This window comes from Vulpes lagopus, chromosome 8 (assembly GCF_018345385.1).
Source record: "Vulpes lagopus strain Blue_001 chromosome 8, ASM1834538v1, whole genome shotgun sequence".
Classification (NCBI taxonomy): Eukaryota; Metazoa; Chordata; class Mammalia; order Carnivora; family Canidae; genus Vulpes; species Vulpes lagopus.
This window is the reverse complement of record NC_054831.1, coordinates 56,173,916-56,198,179: the sequence shown is the minus strand read 5'-3', so window position 1 is coordinate 56,198,179 and position 24,264 is coordinate 56,173,916. Positions and strand designations below refer to the sequence as shown.

General features: G+C 37.9%; 1 protein-coding gene across 4 annotated transcripts in view; it reads right to left on the bottom strand.

Moving 5' to 3' along the window:
• Positions 1–1,970: 1,970 nt before the first annotated feature.
• Positions 1,971–24,264, bottom strand: part of MKX (mohawk homeobox) — a 70,976-nt gene continuing 48,682 nt past the window's right edge. For 3 of the 4 annotated variants that reach the window (XM_041764878.1, XM_041764879.1, XM_041764877.1), the window contains 2 exons: positions 4,595–4,628; positions 1,971–4,489 (listed from right to left, as the gene is read on the bottom strand). In XM_041764878.1, the coding sequence (XP_041620812.1) occupies positions 4,303–4,489; positions 4,595–4,628 (221 nt within the window). In that variant the 3' untranslated portion in view covers positions 1,971–4,302. The remainder of the gene's footprint in view (positions 4,490–4,594; positions 4,629–24,264) is intronic. The other variant, XM_041764880.1, reaches the window with a different exon arrangement.

Below are 24,264 nucleotides of genomic sequence, written 5' to 3'. Positions count from 1 at the left end.
AACCATGGTTATCTTTGGGATGTGGAATTGGGATCACGGAGAGATAGGGTATGGGTTTTTTTTTTTTATCTTATGGCCTCCTAAACTGCTTATATGTTTCTATGACTAGCATAAGTTCTGTTTATAATTTTTCAAAACATGAATTAAGATTTTCAAGTTTTGTTTAAAAGTCATGAATACAAGTCAGATTAGACTAACTGCAGACCAAATTTCCTGAAACTGGTTTTGGGCTGAAATTTGTTTCAGAAGACTTACTAAGACAAACTTTACATAAATTTCCATGGATTCATCCATGTAAAGATGTAAAAATCACACCAGCTTGTTTGTCCAAACTCAGACTTTGGCTTTTCTCACCTTAAGAGAAGAATTTATTATGGGCAACAATACACTTCTCAAACCAAATTTTTAGTCCATCTGTAAGATGTATCTCTAATCTAGTAAGTAGTGAAGTCAAGATTCTGTCCATGCAGTGTGACAATCATTCACCTAATTCTGATCATTATTGTTACAAAGAAGTAGAAGACCAAAAAGCTCTGCTTAAGAAGGCTGGAAGATGGTAAATACAATATGAACTTGACAAAATCTGGGGGGGTCCTATTATGCTTCATGGAAACCACAGTTTATATTGCCAAAAATTATGGGCTATTAGGTCTTTCAGAGTCATCTGGAACACATTAATAATCATTAACATTTGTACAGAATATGCAGTTTGCAAAGTACTTTTATATTCACTGCCTTATTTAATCCTCACAACACAACTTTGGAGTAGGTAACTTTCATAGATCAAATTTTATAGATGCAAACAGTACACAAGGCTTATGCTTATTCCCCAAAGTCACTAAGCAGTGGAGAGGCAAAGCCAGGTTATGCCAGTCCAAGTGCTTACCACCATCCCATACTGCTTTCCAAGGCATGGCCGACCTAAGCTGCCCCAGACAAGAAGAGTCTGGGTGGCTTGCTTACTCTCTGTGTTTATTTGCATGATGTTATGCTGTTGAGCTGGATGAGTTTAAAAGCAGACCATGGCTGTTGCCATGTTTGTTAAACATTGCTACTTGGAGCAGGCAGGGATACAGACAGCAGCATGAATTCTTAGTCGTCTTGAACAGAATCAAGCAGGACGAATAGAGGAAAAGGCAATTCTAGTCGATATGGATGAAGGAAGCTCTTGCACATTCTATGTTTTCTATTGGCATATCTGTTCTTTCCTGCCTTTGTTCTACTTCATTCTTTTCTCTGGGAAGTCCAAGGTAATGATAACAAAAAGATCTTTCCTGAAGATCTCTCCAGTTCTGATTCCAACTATTACTACTCCACAGCAGTCTTTCATGTCAGACACCTTTCCTTTCCCCAAGGTTCTTCATTAAACCCTCCGTATTTCTATTTTCTTGTACACAAACCCTATATAGAGGAACTATAATTATGTGATAATACCTTCCATTTAAGCATCTATTAATTGCTAGACATTGTGGTAGGCACCTTATATGTTGTATGTGATCTCTAAACCTTGTAGCATATCTACAAGGTATGACTCATTCCTCTTACTTTGCAGATGAAGAAAGCCAAGTCCAGAGGGACTGAGTCTGGATCTTATGTAGTGAGTGGCAGAGCTAAGATTCAAACATAGATCCATATAGCTTCAAAGCTAAGATCCTCTCCAGTACATAGCACACGGTAATAAAACTTATTGTATTAGCAACTGAAAGAAGGTATTTAGTGTAAATGTTCATTTTTAAGTTATGCATTTTAACAATTAGCATCATACTCTCTTTCCTCAGCTCTTAAAAGGTGGGCTGGTGGTCTAAGGTGATGAAAAACAAACCTAATATAAATGCAGTGCTCCCATATCATATCCCTTACCAAACTAAAGAGACTTATAGCATATAATGAACCCTTCTGTTCTACTTCTTTCTCCACCTGGTCAACTCTCAAAGGAAAACAAAATTCATATGATCATTGAGGTCTAGAAATTAACTTTTATTTTCAATCTGTCAAGAACTCCTGGCAGTTATTAATTTTATTAAAATGATTACATATGGCAAAACAAAGAATAGAGGTAATTCTATTTCTCTACAACATAAATTATGAGTTAGATTCTTAGCTGCTGGCTCAGCATTGTTCAAGATTCTTTTAAAGGATGGAGGGACTTTAATTTCCAGAAAATGTTAAAGCAGCAAAAGAAAAAATAAATTAAAAGTAATTGCAATTGGAGATATTGCCAAGGATGTGTTAATTACAAAATCTTCTTGATGTGTTTATAGGCCAGATTCCAAGCTTTGGTATTTAAAAAAATCATGTGAAAGCTCTCCTATATTGACTTGTCATCCATAGTTTATAACACAGAACAAATTTGCTGATTCTTTTTAAAAAAATGGCAAAAATGAATTATGACTCATTCAAATAAAAAACAACCAGCATCCATTCATCTAACTGAAATATGTCAAAACAAAAATCAATTTTATTAAAATATTTAATACCAGAATAACTTATAATAGTATGAAAAAGAGTGAAGTACTTGTCCTTAGTTTTCTTTAACATGACCACATTTTGACAAAATTAATTTATAAAGATTCCAAAGTTTTTATCATGAATCTGTAACTATTTAAGGTTGTAAACCGAAAGAACTCATACTTCATCTGATCATACAGTCATAACTTAACATATCTTGCTTTGCACTTACTGTTACTGCAAACAGCAATTTAGAAAACAAAGTAAAAATATATATATACAAAATATTTTTATATCAAATTATCTTCATTACACTAAATAAACCCAATCCCCAAATGCTATGTTACATGAAAAAGTGTCCTACAATTTATATCAAGATTGATATTGTCCATATATCAACTGGAGCAGCCTTTGGTTTTAAAAGCGTTTTGCAGAATTAAGAAAAATATCACCACATGGCTGCACTACTGGCTCTCATTCACACTCACAAAAAAGCTTTCCAGTTAAAAAAAATTACAAAATACATTACATACCCAAAAAAACATCCCACCATAAAAGAGTCAAACCCTTTTTACTTCTCTGTAGCACATATACTCTGTTATATTTGGCATTTCTACTGTTTATTCAAGTTTCAAGTCTTTTTCCCCAAGCTGATTAGAATATTATTGTTTGATTGAAAACTATATTCTTCTTTCTTGATATTGATTACTTTCTGTCAATGATAGTCTAATTTAGAAACAAAATGTTCTTTCTTTTAATGCACGATTTCACTTAATTTTTACTACTTTAACATCCTACTTGGCAAAATTCAAAGACTGTCAATGTTTTGTTTTCCATATGTTTTAAATTTAAAAACCAATTTTATGTGGGTATGTGTATATTCACATAGAGATACATTTCTTTCATTGTCTTGTTCTCATTGCAATACAAATTGTGCATCAGCAATTATAATTCGAAATCAACCAACTAAAAGGTTTTTTAGCCATTCCATATGAAAAAGTTTCCATCACAAAAAGCACTGACCTCTAATGCAAACAGGATTATGTGTTAAAACTAAACTATAGGTTTAGTTCTACACGGGAAAATTCTGAGTAATTTATATAATAAAATTTTAAAAAACTTCAGCAAAACTTAAGAAAAAGAAAATCCAAATTAATTTTAAAGGGCATTGTGGTATTTTCCAGCAATGCTTGGAAAAAGTTTTTCAGATCACAATGTATTTACTGGGATTCTTCTTAAGTGTACATATTATATGATTGCCGCTCCTTTCATTTTGGAACTTTGTAGTGTGTCAGATAGGCAGGCAAGATACATGCATGAAATTCTCACTGTCACTCTGAAAAGCATGCTGAACAATTTTAAATGCTGCAAAAGCTTTTTTTAGAGGAATGTTTCATTTGGGCTGAATAGATTTCCAAGTTTTAACATGTGAGTTACTGAATACGTTGTGAGGGCTTTCAGTGATTGTGGTTTCAGTCCTGAATGGTTAGGCCCATCTGGCGTGACACACACAGACTAACAAGCTTTGTGGCGCTGTCATTTGAGGCATAGCTGCTCTGCTCTGCCCACGTTGTTGCTGATATTTGGGAAGCAAGGCACTTACTGTAATGGCAATGCAGACACTTGATGCATAGTTTTAGTAACATAAAATAAGTTACTATTTTTGATTAAAGTGAGGTTTTTATAATTTATATGTCTTTTATAGAAGCAACTAAATGATGTATTTAGGATAATTAAAAATAAGAAGAGGTTTAAAAGGGAGTCATTTTCACTTCTGCTTCAGCTCTTAAGATGAGGATTTATGGGAAAACACTGACGTGAAGAATAGCAATTGGTTTGAAAAGCAACAAACTCTTAAAACTGCTGAACCAGTGGCACTTTGACCGTTTTTACTTCTGCTATATGTGACGACTTCTGGATGATGCAGCTGGTAGTTCCCTGTAGTGTGTCTTTGCCCTGTGCAAGATTTGTTAAGGCCATAGCTGCATTAATCTCCTTCCAATATGTGTCATCCTTGCTTGGTCCCTTCCTGTTGGCTGCACTGGATTTAAGCAAAAAAGAAAGAAAATGATCAAACTCACTGCAGTGTACACAGAAAATGCCATCAGTGAAAAGCACAAATGGCAGATAAAAACATATTTCTTACCTGTCACCCTTATTGGATCCATTTTCCAGGGCATCTGTAAAGACAAGCAAAAATTCAATTATTTTTCTTTCTTTTTTAATCTCTAGAGTTGCATCACTAATTACCAGGAATAGTAAGTAATTCATCAGGAAATATAGTTGAAAATAAGTTAATTATTTTCAAACATAAAGTTGTTTAAATTAAGATACAAAAGAAATCTCTCTGCAAAGAAGCAGGAATAAGATGAGAACAGGTAAGAAAAATACAAAATAGCTTCCGTAAATTTACAAAAATTTGATGTTGATTTCTTCTGAGAAATTGGGCCTTTTGGTGAGGAGGCAACCAGTATAGGGACAGGAATGCTAACTCTTCTTGCAGCCAGGTTCTGGCCTCACTCCCCGACTCACCTGCTGTGTATCTTTGGACAGGCTACGATGCTCCCACAAAGTCTGGGATGTGGTTTTCTTGACTATAAAATAAGGGAGTTCCTAGAAGATCTTCAGGGCACCTCTGGTTCAGTATTCTACGATTTCATAGGAATCCAATCTTCATCTCAGAAAAAGGACTGGCAAGCAGTTCTTTCTGGCTAGCTGGCAAATGACTGACAGATTCAATATAGCAGCACAGGACTTCTGGCATATTAGAATAAGCAGGTACCAGTCTTCTAGCTGCAAGGGAATCCCTCATCCCTCATGTTGCAAGAAATAAGCATTTGGGTGTGAGCTTTGCTTATGCACCCTCTATTGTGGTGTAGATTTCCTCCCTCTTTCAGGCACCAATATCTACCAATGCAAACATCAATATCAGGAAAGATGAAATGGGCTACTGATCTTGATTAAAGCTTCCCTTGGTAGCTCTTAAGCTAAAAGAATACTGTATGGGGAACACAAAAATAGACATGCTGGAGGGAAAGATGTGTGGAGGGTCTGCTAGCATGTCACAAGAAGTGAGGACAAAGAAGCAAGGTTGGGACTCCCCATCAGCTTATGAGACTCCGAAACTAGGTTAAGTCATTCCACCACTCCCATCACCATCACCACCACCATCAGCAAAACAACAATAAATATTATCAAGTAGCTACAGAATGAGAGATTTTATCCCACACAAGAAACTTGAAAAACACAATGTTTGCTCAAAGCCTTTTTCCAGTTCTATGGCTTTTTTGGAAAGCTATCTTTTCCTGCCCTCCATCCTCTCCCTTTGTTTTACTTCCCCCAACCCAATAATTTTGAAGGCAATTCCCCCCCACCCTTCTTTAATGCTCATGGCTAGTTAGGCCAGCATAATTTTCCAGTTCTGGGCTCTAAGATAGTCATGGGAGTTGGGAATAAGATCATCAACATGATCATAATACAGTGTGACCAGGGTAAAATTTTCCAAGGAAGATATGGTTAAGAGAAAATGACTATATGTCTATGCTGGTGAGGCAGCTAAACTCCTGTGTCCTCTAGGAAGGAAAAGAAGGCAAGCAAACAAAACAAAAAAACTTAGTGCACACATGACAAGGTTGTTAAAAGGAATAAATGAGATGCTATGTGTCTGGCCCCAAACAGAACAACAAGCATTAGTAGTCCCTTTCTTTGCTCTCCTTACACTCAGGGATCCTTTGGGGAAAGAGCTCAATCTGTTGAGCTGGATGGCCATCCTCTGGATCTTTTGGTCCTTACTAGGTTGGCCTGGATGGTTAGCTATACTTTTGCTGCTTTTTTATTTTTTTGGAATTATAAAACTCCTTATTGTAATTGGAGGAAGAGAATGACAATTTTCAATTCACAAAACTCCAATAATCCTAGCTTACAGATCACTTCCTATGTGCCAGACACTATTCTAAGCACTTTGTGTCTTAGCTTATTTAGTATTAGTGACTCTGTAGTCTCTCTTACGTCCTGTTAAGTCATTCTTTGTTTCAACTATTATCTGTAAATCTTTACTCAGGAATGGCAGGGACAAGGCACTACCAAAACAGAGACCAAGTCAAGGCCTTTGTTTAGGAGGAGGAAAGCCAGCAAAACTGGATATTTTACAGAGGAATAAGAAGAGTTAAGCCTTTGCACAATTTTGCCCACAAATTGCAACAATTCTGTTGCCAAAGTGAAGCAATAGGTTACGGAGATATTTATTCAATGGAAAGACTTGGCAAAAGCAGAATAAGTTCCATGAAGCTTAAATAACATTAGGGAAATAACAAAACATAATTTAGAAAAGACCATGTAACTGATGCTCTGGCTTGCAAACAAAGCAGCCTCACATATTCAAAGGGGACCAGAGTCAGATTTCCTACCTGGATGGTCAACCTGAGAGTGATTACCACACAGACAAGGTGGAAGCCTGTGGCTATCTAATAGGTAATGGGTTACAGAATCCAGAAATGCCATAAATGAATGGAGCCTGCATGCAAAAGGAGAACATGTAATTCACTGTTAAGGTCCATGGAGAGCTTCTATTTAAGAGGAAGAGTGAACTTCTATGTCCTGCGGCCCCATCAACTACTGGATGCTGCTAGCACTCTCTGTGGCTGCTTCCCTGAGCTCATTCCACCAAGAAACAAGTCTCCTACAGCCAACTGTGAAATTATAAAATTCTACTTACTCTTCGGGTGTATGTATTTTACAATGTGGTGCCTATGAAAAATACCTTTGAAGTGTAAAACATAGATTTCAATCTCTATTTGGGTATTCTTAATTAGTTTCACAAATTTCATGAATTTCAACAATGTGTTCAGCAGTATTCAAAAGATGGCATCCTGCATTTTATTTCTAAAGCTGACTAGTACGTTCAATGTCATTAGGTATGGATTCAGGTTCTTTTTTTCCCAGCAACAGAAGATTCATAAAATGTAATGAATAGAAGAGACATTTTACTTCTCTATCAATAGAAATGGGAAAACAATGTAACCAATCTCAATGTCAAACATTTCAAAACAACAAGAAAGAGGTGACTACTACTATTTAGGGTGGGGAGTGAGGGGCAGAGTTTCTGTGTCTGGGGTACTTTTGGTACAAAACATAAACTGGTGTTAGAAGGGCATGCTTTTCCTGTTGTGTAATTGGTAGGTTGCCTGGTGTCACTAGGATATTATGCATCCAAGAGCCACCTCCTGCAGAGTAGTGTGTTCTAGTTCCCAGAAGAACTAGCAGAAGGAAGATAGCAAATAGGGCTCCTTTTAATCTGAAACATTTGTGCTTTTGCAGGAAAGCAAAGGACAATAAAGATCTGGTGGTTTGGGAAGAGTTTTTCTACTCCTTAATGCTGAGATGAAATCTGGGGAAATACCTCAGGTATTTTAGAGAACTTATATCATTTGAGGGGAACTCAGAAAATTTACAATCCCCTTATTATATTAAATAATTGTATTAAAGATGAAGATTTTTTTTTCTTATGCTCTTTTCTTTTGAAGTGTAAACTTGCTGGCTCTTAACTGGTTCAAATATTTTGTGTCTTTTCAGCCAATAGATGGGTGTGGTGGGTCAACAGACCACTACACCACTCGGGGCTCATGCCACTCTGCCCACTCCAGATAAGTGGTCTCACTGGCTCCTCTCCAGAAGTGGCATTCAGTAACAATATGACAGGAGAAGGAAGGATTCTGAATGCTGCTGAAAAGAGAGAAATGTTAAGTCTGAGCTAGAGCAGACGTTTCACTGCTGTTAATTAACATGCACAGACTTAGGGTTCTGACTGCCCTACATTCAGCTCAGCTGTATCTCTCACTCTGCAAGTAGCTTGGCTCAGTCTCTCCAAAGTCTGGGCTAAAATGCCTTTTTAGATTCTAAGGTTCCAAAAATCAGCTACGCTGTCAATTACCATAAAAGCAACTGGTTGGCAGGAACAACTTATTGAACCAGCCAAAAGAGCGAGTTTTAAGACCAAAAAAGAAAAGGAAAGAAAAAAAAGAGGTGTGTAGTTAGGAAAATCTTGGATGCCGTAAAACCCAAACCATGTTGAAACTTAAAGTGGGGCTATCCTCAGTTTGGACATGTGTTTCCTTATAAAGTTATGTTGAGAAACAATTATACTAAAACCCCTTCTATTGCAACTCGAGATGTGTAAGCACCAAGCTCTGTGGGCAAAGTGTCTGCTCGACATTGATAAATGCAATTTAGAAACGTATTAGTTCTGATATATATTCCTGAAGTAAGAGTTATAGTCATAAAAAGAGGCAAAAATATGGGCAAATCAGTTTCTCTGAGATTTTTAAAAATTTAACTAACTTACCCTAAAGTTAGGATCGCTGAAAAATATTCCACAAATGTGGAGTAGTAACTCATACCACTGAAATGTAAATAAAGAGAATGAGGATTGTTGGAACAAATCATCCTAAGATTTGTGTGAAATCAGAAAAGACCCCAGGGGAATATTAAAAAATAAAACCATAGCTGGGGGCATCACAATGCCAGATTTCAGGTTGTACTACAAAGCTGTGGTCATCAAGACAGTGTGGTACTGGTACAAAAACAGACACATAGATCAATGGAACAGAATAGAGAATCCAGAAGTGGACCCTCCACTCTATGGTCAACTAATATTTGACAAAGGAGGAAAGACTATCCACTGGAAAAAAGACAGTCTCTTCAATAAATGGTGCTGGGAAAATTGGACATCCACATGCAGAAGAATGAAACCAGACCACTTTCTTACACCACACACAAAGATACACTCAAAATGGATGAAAGATCTAAATGTGAGACAAGATTTCATCAAAATCCTAGAGGAGAACAAAGGCAACATCCTTTTTGAACTTGGCCATAGCAACTTCTTTCAAGATACATCCATGAAGGCAAGAGAAACAAAAGCAAAAATGAACTATTGGGACTTCATAAAGATAAGAAGCTTCTTCACAGCAAAAGAAAGAGTCAACAAAACTAAAAGACAACCTACAGAATGGGAGAAGATATCTGTAAATGACATATCAGATAAAGGGCTAGTATCCAAGATCTATAAAGAACTTATTAAATTCAACAGCAAAGAAACAAACAATCCAATCATGAAATCGGCAGAAGTCATGAACAGAAATCTCACAGAGGAAGACATAGACATGGCCAACAAGCACATGAGAAAATGCTCCGCGTCACTTGCCATCAGGGAAATACAAATCATAACCACAATGAGATACCACCTCACACCAGTGAGAATGGGGGAAATTAACAAGTCAGGAAACCACAAATGTTGGAGAGGATGCGGAGAAAGGAGAACCCTCTTACACTGTGGGTGGGAATGTGAACTGGTGCAGCCACTCTGGAAAACTGTGTGGAGGTTCCTCAAAGAGTTAAAAATAGACCTGCCCTACGACCCAGCAATTGCACTGTTGGGGATTTACCCCAAAGACTCAGATGCAATGAAACGCCAGGACACCTGCACCCCGATGTTTCTAGCAGCAATGTCCACAATAGCCAAACTGTGGAAGGAGCCTCGGTGTCCATCGGAAGATGAATGGATAAAGAAGATGTGGTTTATGTATACAATGGAATATTACTCAGCCATTAGAAACGACAAATACCCACCTTTTGCTTCGACGTGGATGGAACTGGAGGGTATTATGCTGAGTGAAGTAAGTCAATCAGAGAAGGACAAACATTATATGGTCTCATTCATTTGGGGAATATAAAAATAGTGAAAGGGAATGAAGGGGAAAGGAGAGAAAATGAGTGGGAAATATCAGTGAGGGTGACAGAACATGAGAGACTCCTAACTCTGGGAAATGAACAAGGGGTGGTGGAATGGGAGGTGGGCAGGAGTTGGGTGATGGGCACTGAGGGGGGCACGTCATGGGATGAGCATTGGGTGTTATGCTATATGTTGGCAAATTGAACTCCAATAAAAATAAATTTTTTTACAAAATTAAATAAATAATATAAAAATCATGTACTATCTATTTCCCTAAATTAAAGTGGAGTGAGTCAGAGCTCCAGACGCTTGACAACTGCATCCTCTCACACTGTGTCACTTTTGGGGTCGTCAATGGAGACAGCCAGGGTTCAGTGTGTTTCTGATCTCAGAGGTCCCATGAGTCCCCAGGACACCAGATCAATTTCTGGAATTATTTACATACTTAGAACAATTGAGATAAAGAATAAGACTCTGGTGAACCAGGCAGATGGAAAACCTCTCTGAAGGTGACAAAAAGCTCTAAATCTACAGGACCTTACCCCAAATGGACAGAGCGATTCCCTGGGGCTCCCTGCTCCTACCTCCACAGTCTCTATCTTTATCTCCCCCATACTAGATCCGGGCGGGGTCACACACATATACATACAGATTGGTTCCACAGTGACTCTACACTTCTTTCCTTTTAAAAATAGCATATGCTGCAGGTCTCTAATAAGAAAGTAATACAGGTTCACTGCAGAAAATCTGGGGAAAAATATAAGAGAGAAAGTAAAGGAAATTTAGGGAAAACTAATATAAAATTTGGTTCTATGGCTTTCCAAACAGGTTTATATGTTTTTTAAAACGCGGTCATGCTGTACGTTTGCTTTTTTCACTAAATTTCTACGTTTGCCTTACACTTTGTTAATAAATGATAATAATCTGCCATTTGGTCTTCCCTGATGTGAAAATGTTTTTTGCCTGTGAAATATAAACAGATTGAAAGAATTCAAAATCCAGCTTCATCCAGTTTAAACTTGAATATTGAGAGACTCAAATGTTATGAGAAGGGGTTATCTTTAGAATAATAATTACTAACTAACATTCATTGGATGCTTATTCTTATGTTAGGCATGATGCCAGGAACTCTAAAATGTTATCTGGTTAGATGCTTACAATAACCTTGTAAAATAGAATCATGGCCCTTCTTTTCAAATGACACTCGCAAAGGACTCAGTTTGGCATTGGGGGTGGTGAGTCTTAGCTCCATGTCAGCCAACCTAAAGGTCATGTTTTTAACTACTGCATTCAATGATTCAAGTGGTCTCTATCGATAAAGTCATTTCTATACACTAACAATGAAACTGAAGAAAAAGAAATTAAGGAGTCAATCCCATTTACAATTGCACCCAAAAGCATAAGATACCTAGGAATAAACCTAACCAAAGAGGTAAAGGATCTATACCCTAAAAACTATAGAACACTTCTGAAATAAATAGAGGAAGACACAAAGAGATGGAAAAATATTCCATGGTCATGGATTGGCAGAATTAATATTGTGAAAATGTCAATGTTATCCAGGGCAATTTACACGTTTAATGCAATCCCTATGAAAATACCATGGACTTTCTTTTCTTTTTTCTTTTTTTTTTTTTTTTTTTTACCATGGACTTTCTTCAGAGAGTTAGAACAAATTATTTTAAGATTTGTGTGGAATCAGAAAAGACCCCGAATAGCCAGGGGAATTGTAAAAAAGAAAACCATAGCTGGGGGCATCACAATGCCAGATTTCAGGTTGTACTACAAAGCTGTGGTCATCAAGACAGTGTGGTACTGGCACAAAAACAGACACATAGATCAATGGAACAGAATAGAGAATCCAGAAGTGGACCCTCCACTCTATGGTCAACTAATATTCGATAAAGGAGGAAAGACTATCCACTGGAAGAAAGACAGTCTCTTCAATAAATGGTGCCGGGAAAATTGGACATCCAAATGCAGAAGAATGAAACTGGACCACTCTCTTTCACCAGACACAAAGATAAACTCAAAATGGATGAAAGATCTAAATGTGAGACAAGATTCCATCAGAATCCTAGAGGAGAACACAGGCAACACCCTTTTTGAACTTGGCCACAGTAACTTCTTGCAAGATACACCCACGAAGGCAAAAGAAACAAAAGCAAAAAGGAACTATTGGGACTTCATCAAGATAAGAAGCTTTTGCACAGCAAAGGATACAGTCAACAAAACTAAAAGGCAACCTACAGAATGGGAGAGGATATTTGCAAATGACGTATCAGATAAAGGGCTAGTTTCCAAGATCTATAAAGAACTTATTAAACTCAACACCAAAGAAGCAAACAATCCAATCATGAAATGGGCAAAAGACATGAACAGAAATCTCACAGAGGAAGACATAGACATGGCCAACATGCACATGAGAAAATGCTCCGCATCACTTGCCATCAGGGAAATACAAATCAAAACCACAATGAGATACCACCTCACACCAGTGAAAATGGGGAAAATTAACAAGATAGGAAACCACAAATGTTGGAGAGGATGCGGAGAAAGGGGAACCCTCTTACACTGTTGGTGGGAATGTGAACTGGTGCAGCCACTCTGGAAAACTGTGTGGAGGTTCCTCAAAGAGTTAAAAATAGACCTGCCCTACGACCCAGCAATTGCACTGTTGGGGATTTACCCCAAAGACTCAGATGCAATGAAACGCCGGGACACCTGCACCCCGATGTTTCTAGCAGCAATGTCCACAATAGCCAAACTGTGGAAGGAGCCTCGGTGTCCATTGGAAGATGAATGGATAAAGAAGATGTGGTTTATGTGTACAATGGAATATTACTCAGCCATTAGAAACGACAAATACCCACCATTTGCTTCAACGTGGATGGAACTGGAGGGTATTATGCTGAGTGAAGTAAGTCAGTCGGAGAAGGACAAGCATTATATGTTCTCATTCATTTGGGGAATATAAATAATAGTGAAAGGGAATATAAGGGAAGGGAGAAGAAGTGTGTGGGAAATGTCAGAAAGGGGGACAGAACAGAAAGACTCCTAACTCTGGGAAACGAACTAGGGGTGATGGAAGGGGAGGATGGCAGGGGGTGGGAGTGAATGGGTGACGGGCACTGAGGGGGGCACTTGATGGGATGGGCACTGGGTGTTATTCTGTATGTTGGCAAATTGAACACCAATAAAAAATAAATTTATTATAAAAAAAAATAAAGTCACTTTTGAAGACCATGACAAGGACAAGGCTTAACATGCTGTTTACTAGAAACCCAATGAATGACAACCTATTAAAAATCTATTAAGAATCTTTGTTTTCTTTTTGTTAGTATTTTAGACCACAGAGATGCAAAGAGACTTTGTTTCCAGCTTATGATTTAATCTGTAAAATAAAAAAGTCTATCCAAATCACAGAATAGGGACTCTAAGCTCTCTTGAGCTCTCTCCCATGCTTTAATTAGATTGGCATTTTAATAGATGTGATATCCTTCTAATCACTCTTCTATTGCCCAGAGTGAATTACTGCTAAATAACTCCTAGACAGCTGTGGCTACATCACTTTTAGAAGAAATTTTTGTGGTTAGCCTCTCTTTGGGGTAGTCAGAGCTTCTGAATGAGTAATGATAAATCATTCTAAGTGATGTTTGCCTCAGCAGGAAGGAAAAAAATACCCAACAACCTGCAACACGTATCTGTTGATGACTGAACTGCTTCTTCCAGATCCACTATGACCAGAAGTGAGTTCTACTTCAAAACTTTAGCATGACAGGAAGAGATTGCAATTGAGCTTGGCGAGTATCAAGGACACTGCTTGCAGAAGAGTTATTGAAGACTGAGTTTCGACAGCCTTGAGACAAGGGAGTTGTGCAAGCTTTCTGAATAGTGAGAATTATAAAATGAAACCCACCTCATCTTCATGGATAGAGTTACAATTTTTTCCCTTTTGCAATATACTAGCTAAATTATTTATCCTGAGGCCTTAAAGAACGAGTGGCTTCCAAAGTCATTTCAGAGTTTGAAGAAAAATCTTTTCCAAAAATTAAGCCAGTGTTTCCTCCAGCCATGACTTCCACCATCTGGCCATAGATTCTTTTCCTTCCTGCTACCTCTCATGTGGGCTGGCCCCTCACTATGGCTAATGATGCCCAGATGTCCTGGATCCACAGGGTCCCCACCTTCGGCTGCCTGTCAATGCATCATCTCCTCTAACTCCTGCCAGGAAATAAAAATTAGAAACCACATCCCTCTCTTCTGGACCAATAGCAAAGAGCTCCCTGGTCAGGGTAGGGTAAGTTGACATCTCAAAGCTTTCAGGGTAGGTTATATTTCCATTAAGAACAACAGAATATCTTTATTTTTCCAGCAGTACCCATGAAGGCACAGACCCCAGCAGTCTGTGTGCAAACCTGTGAAACTGTTGCTTGGCTCCTTATCAGTTAGGGAGTCTAGCCTTGATGGCTTTCCTTGCTATGCAGAGCATAAGAACTTGAGACTAATGGCTCCTTGTTAATTCCAAGTGGTACCTTTGTTATTGTAAAATGCGCAGGTATTCTGACCAATTGATCTAGGCTGGAGGACTAAAGGTGAAGGAAGTAGGACTTATAATTTGAAAGGAACTTTTCAAATAAGCAGAGTACCACCCATCTGTCATGCCTTAACTTCACTTTCAATCTTTTTCACTAAATATTCTTGATGCTAAATTGTTCTGCGTAATCCCATCTACCAAGATTGCTCCTCTGTGATCTCAAAGGTTCCACCTTTCCAAAGTCTAAGACTTTCAGTTTGAAACTTCACTTTGAAAATGAGAATGCTGTCTATGGGGAGGAAATTGTTGGTGAGTGACCAGAAAGGGGGTTTGGAAATGTTAAATATTCTCATTTCTGTCCTTAGTTCATCGTTATTAACTACAAGGCTGGTCTAGTGTGAGGCACAGAGACAGTTTAGTGCACTGGTTGGAGCCCAGACCCTGGAACCAGACAGCAGGAGTTGGACTCTTGCTCTACTACTTACTATCTCAGCTGACCAGCTGCTTGACTTCCTTGTGCTTCAGCTTTCTCACCTATAATGGGTCTAATAGCACAAGACTCATAAACTTCTTTTGAGGACCATATGATTGAATATTTTCTAAAACAGAAGAGAGCTTGAGCACTTACACCAAGCACTATATAAATCCTCATAAAATTAAAAAAAAATTAACCTCCTCTCACTTTACTTTTTACATCTAGAATACGGGGTTGAATGTAGTCACCCGTAAAAGAGTATCGTTCAGAGATTTAATAAGAAAACCATTATGTAAGAACAAAATATTTCAACTCTGGGCAAAGTCCATCAGCTCAGATTAATGGATTAAGTGTGCAGAATCTATCATCTTCAAGGACAAAATGATGCTACTTTGTGCCAAACTATCACAACATGCCAAGACAAAGAGGACTGGAGCCACATGAAAGAAGAGCTGCAAACTTGAAGTGTCTAATGGATGTCGTTACTTCATTTTCTCAAGGGGAATATTGGAGATGTTACCCAAAATGTTTCATCCATGAAAGCTACGTTTCCAGCCAAAGTCTCAGAAAATGACTTCCTAACTATGCATGAATAACTCCCTGTGTGTTGCAAGGAGCATTAATTGTTTATAAAAGCACTCCATTTACATGCCAGTTGGGCTACTAGTTTTGAAAACTGGATGGACTTACCAATTCTTAGCTAACCCTTAATTCTGGCCCAAAGTTGACATTGATATTCATCCTCTAAGTTCTTCAGTAGCACAAGAACTCTTTTTCCCGAGATCAATGATATAGCTGCCACACTGCAGTTCTAGAAGGTTGACTTGTCAAATGAATGTGTAGCTGCATAGTGTTAGGTTGTGAAGTATTAATAGGTCTATCTTCAATAAAAAGAAATGGAAAAATATGCATTTGTAATGATCTAGAAACTGGCTGGAGAGTCTGGCTCCATCTATGTATTTTCTTTTTTTTTTTCCATCTATGTATTTTCAAGCTCTTCAATATCTCTGAGAAACCATCAAAAAGTATTTTTCCTTTGATATATGAACTGTAGTGTATCTTTGAATTGGCTCACATTTTTGCCATGCTTTTCAAATTCCTCAAATTACCATCTCCAGAAATGGCACTAGAGACTAGGAGACCTTGCTGTTAAACCTGTCTGACTGCATTAACACCAGAAATGACACAATAAAAGAGATGACGTTCACAAACTTCTTGGATCTTTCCGAGGAGTAGCAAATGACAGCTTCTCTACTCACAGTTCATCTGCTGTATTTATTAATAGAAAAGAAACATATTTTAGACATAAGATGAACAGGATTACTAGTCCTTCTACTTTTCAAATACATTTCAACGTTAATACATTTAAAATGTTAAAACTGTACTTGGCATGTCAGTGTTCTATGTTCACACATTTCTACATTTAAAGGTTCTGCGATTTTCTGCTTTTCATTTCAGAAACAGTCATTTAAAGTCTAAAGTGGAGTAGGGATGGGCTTTGAAATGAAGATTGGGAAGATTTTTGCTCATAGTATTGAAGGGCATGAGAATTTTAAGAAGGAACTAGGCATAAAAGGAAGATAAAATCCTTCTGGTGCCTTGGCTGTGGCTAGAGGTTCAAGAGCACTAGTCTAAAGGTCTTCTGATGTCCTGTTTCGATGAAATCCCACCACCACCACGACCACCCCTCCACCTTTGCCATTTAAATCTTGCCAGAGGTATCCACTCTAAATTTCGTCCAGAAATCTACATCCCAACACATTTATTAAATTCCAAAAACATACAGATCCTAATCCACTATTATCACCTAAATTTAGAATACAAGAGATTTATAGGGAAAAAATGGGAAAAATTGCTGCATAGTAATAAGTTGATCTGTTTGAAGGGAAAACAAAAACATTTTATAGATCAAAAAACCATCTTTTTGTATCATAATTTTTTGAAGCACAAGATATGTCCTGGGACCATAGGAAAACAGCCGACTCACCAGGCATGCAGCCTTGGGCAAGCTATTTATGCACACTGCGTCTAAGTGTCTTTCCCTACAGAATGGGGACAGCAGTAACCCTACTTCCCTGGGTGGCTGTGAGGGTTAAATGAGGTAGTGAGTATTGAACTCTTGGAACAATTCCTGGTCCATAGTAAAGGCTATGGCGTCACGATTCCTGAAGTGAAGAAGCAATGCTGTCACCCTTCACCAGCCACAGGAGCTGCTCCAAGTTCCACGGAGGTGCTAGCCCTATATGTGCTTTCTGCTATCACACCCTAGCCTCTAACCTGTCTTCTTGAATGCTGTAGAGAGGAGAATAATACACACAGGGAACCTCTCCAAAGGGCAGGCTCCTGAATCCCGTCTCTGAGACTGTGACTCCACAGGTCATAGAGATGCCAGGAATGTGCCTTTGAATGAGTTCCCCAGGTGCTCTAATATATGGCTGCCCGGGGAGAAAAACTGCTGCAGAGCATCACAATATGTGCTGCCGAAGTGAGCACTGCTGCAGAGCATTAGAAGTGGTTGTGTTTGGTGCAGGAATTTCTGGGTTTCACTCAAGTATAGCAGCAAATGTACAATTTCTTCAGTTTTTCTCAAAAATCATTATGGATTCTTAATGTTCCAACAAAGATCAAATAACAAGGCTGTATTTAACAAACCAAGTTCTTGATTCTATCTTCATGTGAATAGAAGATATAACACTATTGTTGGAAAATATTTTTTCAGAAATGGGTGCTCCAGCTTCAGAGATAGTTTTCATTGCCTATTTTTACTGAAATATGAATATAATGCCACTAAAAATGCCTTTTTTGGGGGAGAGATAAAACATTTCACTTTACTTGCATTGCTTTTCCCCAGTTATTACAATTTTTAATATACTATGACATATAATTCAGGGACAGTCATTACAAATACCAACTAGAGAAAAAAGAAACCCAAGATTTTTGCTGTAATATATTACAGAATACTTCAGAATAATCAAATCATCCTCTTTCTTCTAATTGGAACAGTGATGGTAACAATATACTGTTATAAGATCTGTGTTTTCTGTTTTGAAAATAAACATGTTGGCCCAACTGTATATTGCTGTGGTGTTGGGACCTTTTATTTTTGTAACTCTTGTATTTTTTTATCTTTCCTTTGGGAAAATGGGGTGACAGATAGTAATCCACATGGGGTGATTAAAAACTAATTATTCAACGTAACATAGATTTTTTTTCTTTCTAGGGTAGGATAATATGCTTTTAAAAACTAAAGTAAACTTAGTTTCTGTTGCTCTTAGTAGAATGTTTTATTCACGGCTGCCTCAAAAAGAACAGAGCATTGTTTTATTATACATCAACATAGTGATGAGGTTTTACAAACAGTTTTTGGTTGTTTTTAATGTTATTTTTATAGCAGCCCTGAGACATAACTAGAGCTATATGATCTCTAAAGAGGAACAAGGTTAAGGGTACAGAGGGCGCCTGGGTGACTGAGTTGGTTAAGCATCTGCTTTCAGCCCAAATCCTGATCCCAGGGTCCTGGGATCGAGTTCTGTATTGGGCTCCCTGCTCTGTGGGAAGCCTGCTTCTCTCTCTCCCTCTGCCTGCCACTCCCCTTGCTTGTGCTCTCTGTCCAATAAATAAAATCTTAAAAGAAAAAAGGATATAGGGTACAGAACCACTATGCAAAAAGTGGGCTACCACCAAGGCCAAAATCACTGAAATTGAATGCAGTGGAAATGATGTTGAATGTAGCTGTGAAGTAGGATTGAGAGGGTCCTGTCCAGGCCTGTGGGTGGCTTTGCTCTTGGACAAAGGCAAAATGTCAGAGCATCTTCTTGGACCAAAGGACTGCAGTGAACCAAAGTGCAAATGGTGGTCACCTCAAAGCCACCTAATGGTTGATGGGCAGGCTGAGAACAGAGAATGGCCCAGGTGTCTGTGGAAGTGTGAGCTGAGAATGTTCCTTTCCAAAGCATGTAGACCCACCCTATGCTGAGACCCAACTGCCAACGGCCTACCAAAATTAAATATAGTGAATAAAAAGGGTCACTAAAATAATAAATGTAATATTCAGGAAAGGTACTTCTGTGAGCATCACAAGATATTAAAAATATAGAACTTAAGCATGGAAACAAAGAAATGATAAAGAGAAAGCAAGCACCCATATACATCAAAAAACAAAACAAAACACAACACCAGATCTCAATGACCACCAGGGAAGAAGGAGAACAAATATAATACACAGAAAAATTCTTGCAAAGCCATTTCATGAAAATTTAAGTACAAAAGAATAGCATGTTTTCATGATTTAAATATATTTAAATGCAAGCATTTATATTGTCTTATAAATGTTATGTGCTGTGGTTTGTAAATAAGGCACCTTAAAAATAAAAAAGAAAATATTTATTTTATCATTAAATATTATTTAGAGAAAAGAACAATGAAACTAAAACTTTCTCAAGGCTAAAAGTAGTCCTCTGCCATTCCTTATATTTTCTACCTTTTACCATACTTTTTGAGACTTTAGAAAGAAATGTAGCATTTTAAAAATCAATAACATAAATCAATTTTAAACAAAAGAGAGAAAGGGAGGGAAAGGCAGGGGGCTGTGCAAAAAGAAAAAGAAAGCAAAAGTTACACTAGATCCACTTACCCACATTTTTGTTTCTGGTGATGGAATACACTATATACATTATCAAAATGATTTAAAAATTAAATTTTCCAATTCTAAATTCTCTTCAGACATCCAGAATTATATGGTGAATGAGCAATGAGAAAAAGATAGTCATTATTGCCTTGAATCAAAATGATATAAAAGAGTCTGGCTTTCCAGTGGTCATAAACAGTGTGGTACTGGCACAAAAACAGACACATAGATCAATGGAACAGAATAGAGAATCCAGAAGTGGACCCTCAACTTTATGGTCAACTAATATTCAATAAAGGAGGAAAGACTATCCACTGGAAGAAAGACAGTCTCTTCAATAAATGGTGCCGGGAAAATTGGACATCCACATGCAGAAGAATGAAACTAGACCACTCTCTTTCACCAGACACAAAGATAAACTCAAAATGGATGAAAGATCTAAATGTGAGACAAGATTCCATCAGAATCCTAGAGGAGAACACAGGCAACACCCTTTTTGAACTTGGCCACAGTAACTTCTTGCAAGATACACCCACGAAGGCAAAAGAAACAAAAGCAAAAAGGAACTATTGGGACTTCATCAAGATAAGAAGCTTTTGCACAGCAAAGGATACAGTCAACAAAACTAAAAGGCAACCTACAGAATGGGAGAGGATATTTGCAAATGACGTATCAGATAAAGGGCTAGTTTCCAAGATCTATAAAGAACTTATTAAACTCAACACCAAAGAAGCAAACAATCCAATCATGAAATGGGCAAAAGACATGAACAGAAATCTCACAGAGGAAGACATAGACATGGCCAACATGCACATGAGAAAATGCTCTGCATCACTTGCCATCAGGGAAATACAAATCAAAACCACAATGAGATACCACCTCACACCAGTGAGAATGGGGAAAATTAACAAGGCAGGAAACCACAAATGTTCGAGAGGATGTGGAGAAAGGGGAACCCTCTTACACTGTTGGTGGGAATGTGAACTGGTGCAGCCACTCTGGAAAACTGTGTGGAGGTTCCTCAAAGAGTTAAAAATAGACCTGCCCTATGACCCAGCAATTGCACTGTTGGGGATTTACCCCAAAGATACAGACGCAATGAAACGCCGGGACACCTGAACCCTGATGGTTATAGCAGCAATGTCCACAATAGCCAAACTGTGGAAGGAGCCTCGGTGTCCATCGAAAGATGAATGGATAAAGAAGATGTGGTTTATGTGTACAATGGAATATTACTCAGCCATTAGAAATGACAAATACCCATCATTTGCTTCAATGTGGATGGAACTGGAGGGTATTATGCTGAGTGAAGTAAGTCAATCAGAGAAGGACAAACATTGTATATTCTCTTTCATTTGGGGAATATAAATAATAGTGAAGGGGAATATAAGGGAAGGGAGAAGAAGTGTGTGGGAAATGTCAGAAAGGGAGACAGAACAGAAAGACTCCTAACTCTGGGAAATGAACGAGGGGTGTTGAAAGGGGAGGAGGGCGGGGGGTGGGGGTGACTGGGTGTCGGGCACTGAGGAGGCACTTGACGGGATGAGCACTGGGTGTTATTCTGTATGTTGGCAAATTGAACACCAATAAAAAATAAATTTATTATTAAAAAAAGAGTCTGGCTTTCATACATAAGAGTAAACAAACTACATATTTTTGTCATGAAAGTACAAAATAATTGCCTTTTTGGGTGGCTGGGGTGGAGAAGGCTAATGACAGCCAGGAAAACCATACATTCCTTCTACTATCCCCAAGCTCTTGTAGGTAAGTTAGGTAAGTGGCCTTCTCCCCTTTTTAATAGGATGTGGTAGTTCTAGTCACTTTTCCACACTCAGGCGGTGGAAGCAAGAAGAGGGATTGGTATTCAAGGGAAGACTAGTTTTTTATCAAAAACAAAGAGCTGGGTAGACCTCTGCTCCTAGAAAAGTGCCATAGCACCATTGTTCATGACATTTCCTATTGTTTTGGATGTCTATCTACTTAGACGCACACCCAGTTAATGCCCAGCATGAATGCACCACTCTTTGTTATGCATACAGTTTGCACATAGGTCCACAGCCAAGGTTGCTGAAGGCATCTACTGAGCATAGGAGGAGTAACAATCCTTCTCAGGCCACCCAGAAAGGGAGCTGAAACACAAGACTTTACAAAACACATATGAAGAAGTGAGCCACTGTTTCAGGCCTCAGGGCAGCAGTTAATTACACAGACCTCAGCATGAGATGAGAACAGGAGGTGAGAAGGTGGAGTTGGCAAGTAAGTCTTTTTAGAAAAAGTATTTCTTTTATTTTCCAAACTTGAAGTATCTGGATACATTATCTAGTTGATTTTCAGCCTGCTTTAGGAGGCTAATAAAAACCATTCTATAAAATAATTCTTTATTAGACAACATAACATATTGATTCTTACTCAGACAAGAAGGTGGCCAATAATACTCTCAAAGTGAAAGTAGTAAGGAATCTGTATTTGAGTTGACTTATAAGAGCCCGTATTTGGGGAATATGAATAATAGTGAAAGGGAATATAAAGGAAGGGAAAAGAAATGTTGGGAAATATCAGGAAGGGAGACAGAACATAAAGACTCCTAACTCTGGGAAACGAACTAGGGGTGGTGGAAGGGGAGGAGGGCGGGTGTTGGAGGGGAATGGGTGACGGGCACTGAGGTGGACAATTGACGGGATGAGCACTGGGTGTTTTTCTGTATGTTGGTAAATTAAACACCAATAAAAGTTAAAAAAAAAAAAAAAAAAAAAAAAAAAAAAAAAAAAAAAAGAGCCCGTAGAAGAAGAATAAAGAAACGAAAGATGAGCAGTAATGAAGAGCCCTTGGTAAAAATACATTTAATTATTCATACTACTACTGATTGTAAAAATAAAAATTGGCAGGGCTAGGAAAAGCAGAAAGTGGGCCTAGGAATAGAAAAGAGATTATCTTATACCGAAGAAAAGAGGAAGTAATAGGAGTTGCGTGGGGCAAGTGTTTGAAGCACCTATCAAAAGGTTGCTTTAGAAATGGGAGTCAGAGTTCATGACTAATTGAAGAATTTTTCAAATGGAATTTCAAGCTAATTTTAGAAATATTTGAGGCACAGAGAGAATAACCAATTAGTTACTCAATTCGTCCAGCTGCTTTTAATGGGATTTGTGCCTTTGTTTTGGTTTATCATGAATTGAGCACACCTGTTCTCTGCTAATAGTACAAACTGTGAAGGGTAGACTCACTTAACCACACTTGATTCCCTCAAAAGTAAAGTACACTGGAAAAAGGATAGATTTAGAAGCAGAGAGCTTGGGGTCTGAATCCCAGTTCTGTTGTATATTAGCATGTGGTCTGAGACAAGTTACCTAATCTCTCTAAGCCTCATTTTTTTCATCTGTAAAACAGATACAAAAAATACTGAACAATGAGGACTATTGTAGAAATTATAAATAAGCACTGTAAGACATAAGGCACCCAATAATACTCAATACATAGCAGTTATAATTATTCCACAATTGGAAATACTCTGCAGTGGCAGCAACCTTTGGTGAATTTTGAAGATTTATCTTGAAGTGGAGCAGATAAGTAACAGAACAATTTGAAATAGCTTTTGTATTTGAATTATCTAAGCTAGGTCAAGGGCAGCCATGTTATGTCTACGATGCTCAAGTGTAGAGAATTCTCACAGGAGCAAGGCTGCATATTATGAAGGCTTCGGTTTTGCAATGTCTTGGAGACTATCACTTCAGTTGCTTGGTAGCCATAATACTCAACACTTGAGGATGGAATCTTTGGTGAGAGGGAGAATGAGCATACCAAGACAAATTACAGGATTATGTCAGCAACTGGTCTTTTGCTGCTCATTTTGGGGTTGGCGCATGTAAGCTATTGGACCAGTGGCTTATATATGTTCCCCATGTAATCATATAGGCATGTTGGAGTATTTACTCTTAAATGCTTAGAGAAAGTATTACATGTGAAGACCCTTATTCAAGGTAGACTACAGCACCTAAATTTGAGAAAACAGCTTTGGAAATTCCCAATTCTTATAAGCTACTTCCCTAATATTTGTTATTAAGGAATTCCTATGAAGATATAACTAACTAGTATATCTGTCCTTTTCACAAGGAATAAACTAATGACTTACATCATATTTAAAAGGCCTTAACTGTATCACTGCTTCATCTTAACTATACTTGAATCCTTAGATTCTTGATTGACTGGAGCAAGAATATATAGATTATTTCAAATACTCTTGATATTTTACAAAGAGACTGATGATTATTAAAAAGTTCTTCCCACTAATGACCAAATGAACAAAATACTTATTTTTCTTGAAACTTTTTTTTGCCATCTCTGAATGGTTGACAATTAGAGAATGTACAACTACACTACAGTGAATCTGAAGTTATCCAAGTGAAAACCAAATTATCTTTTTGTACCAAATGTAAAATTATACTTTGTACATA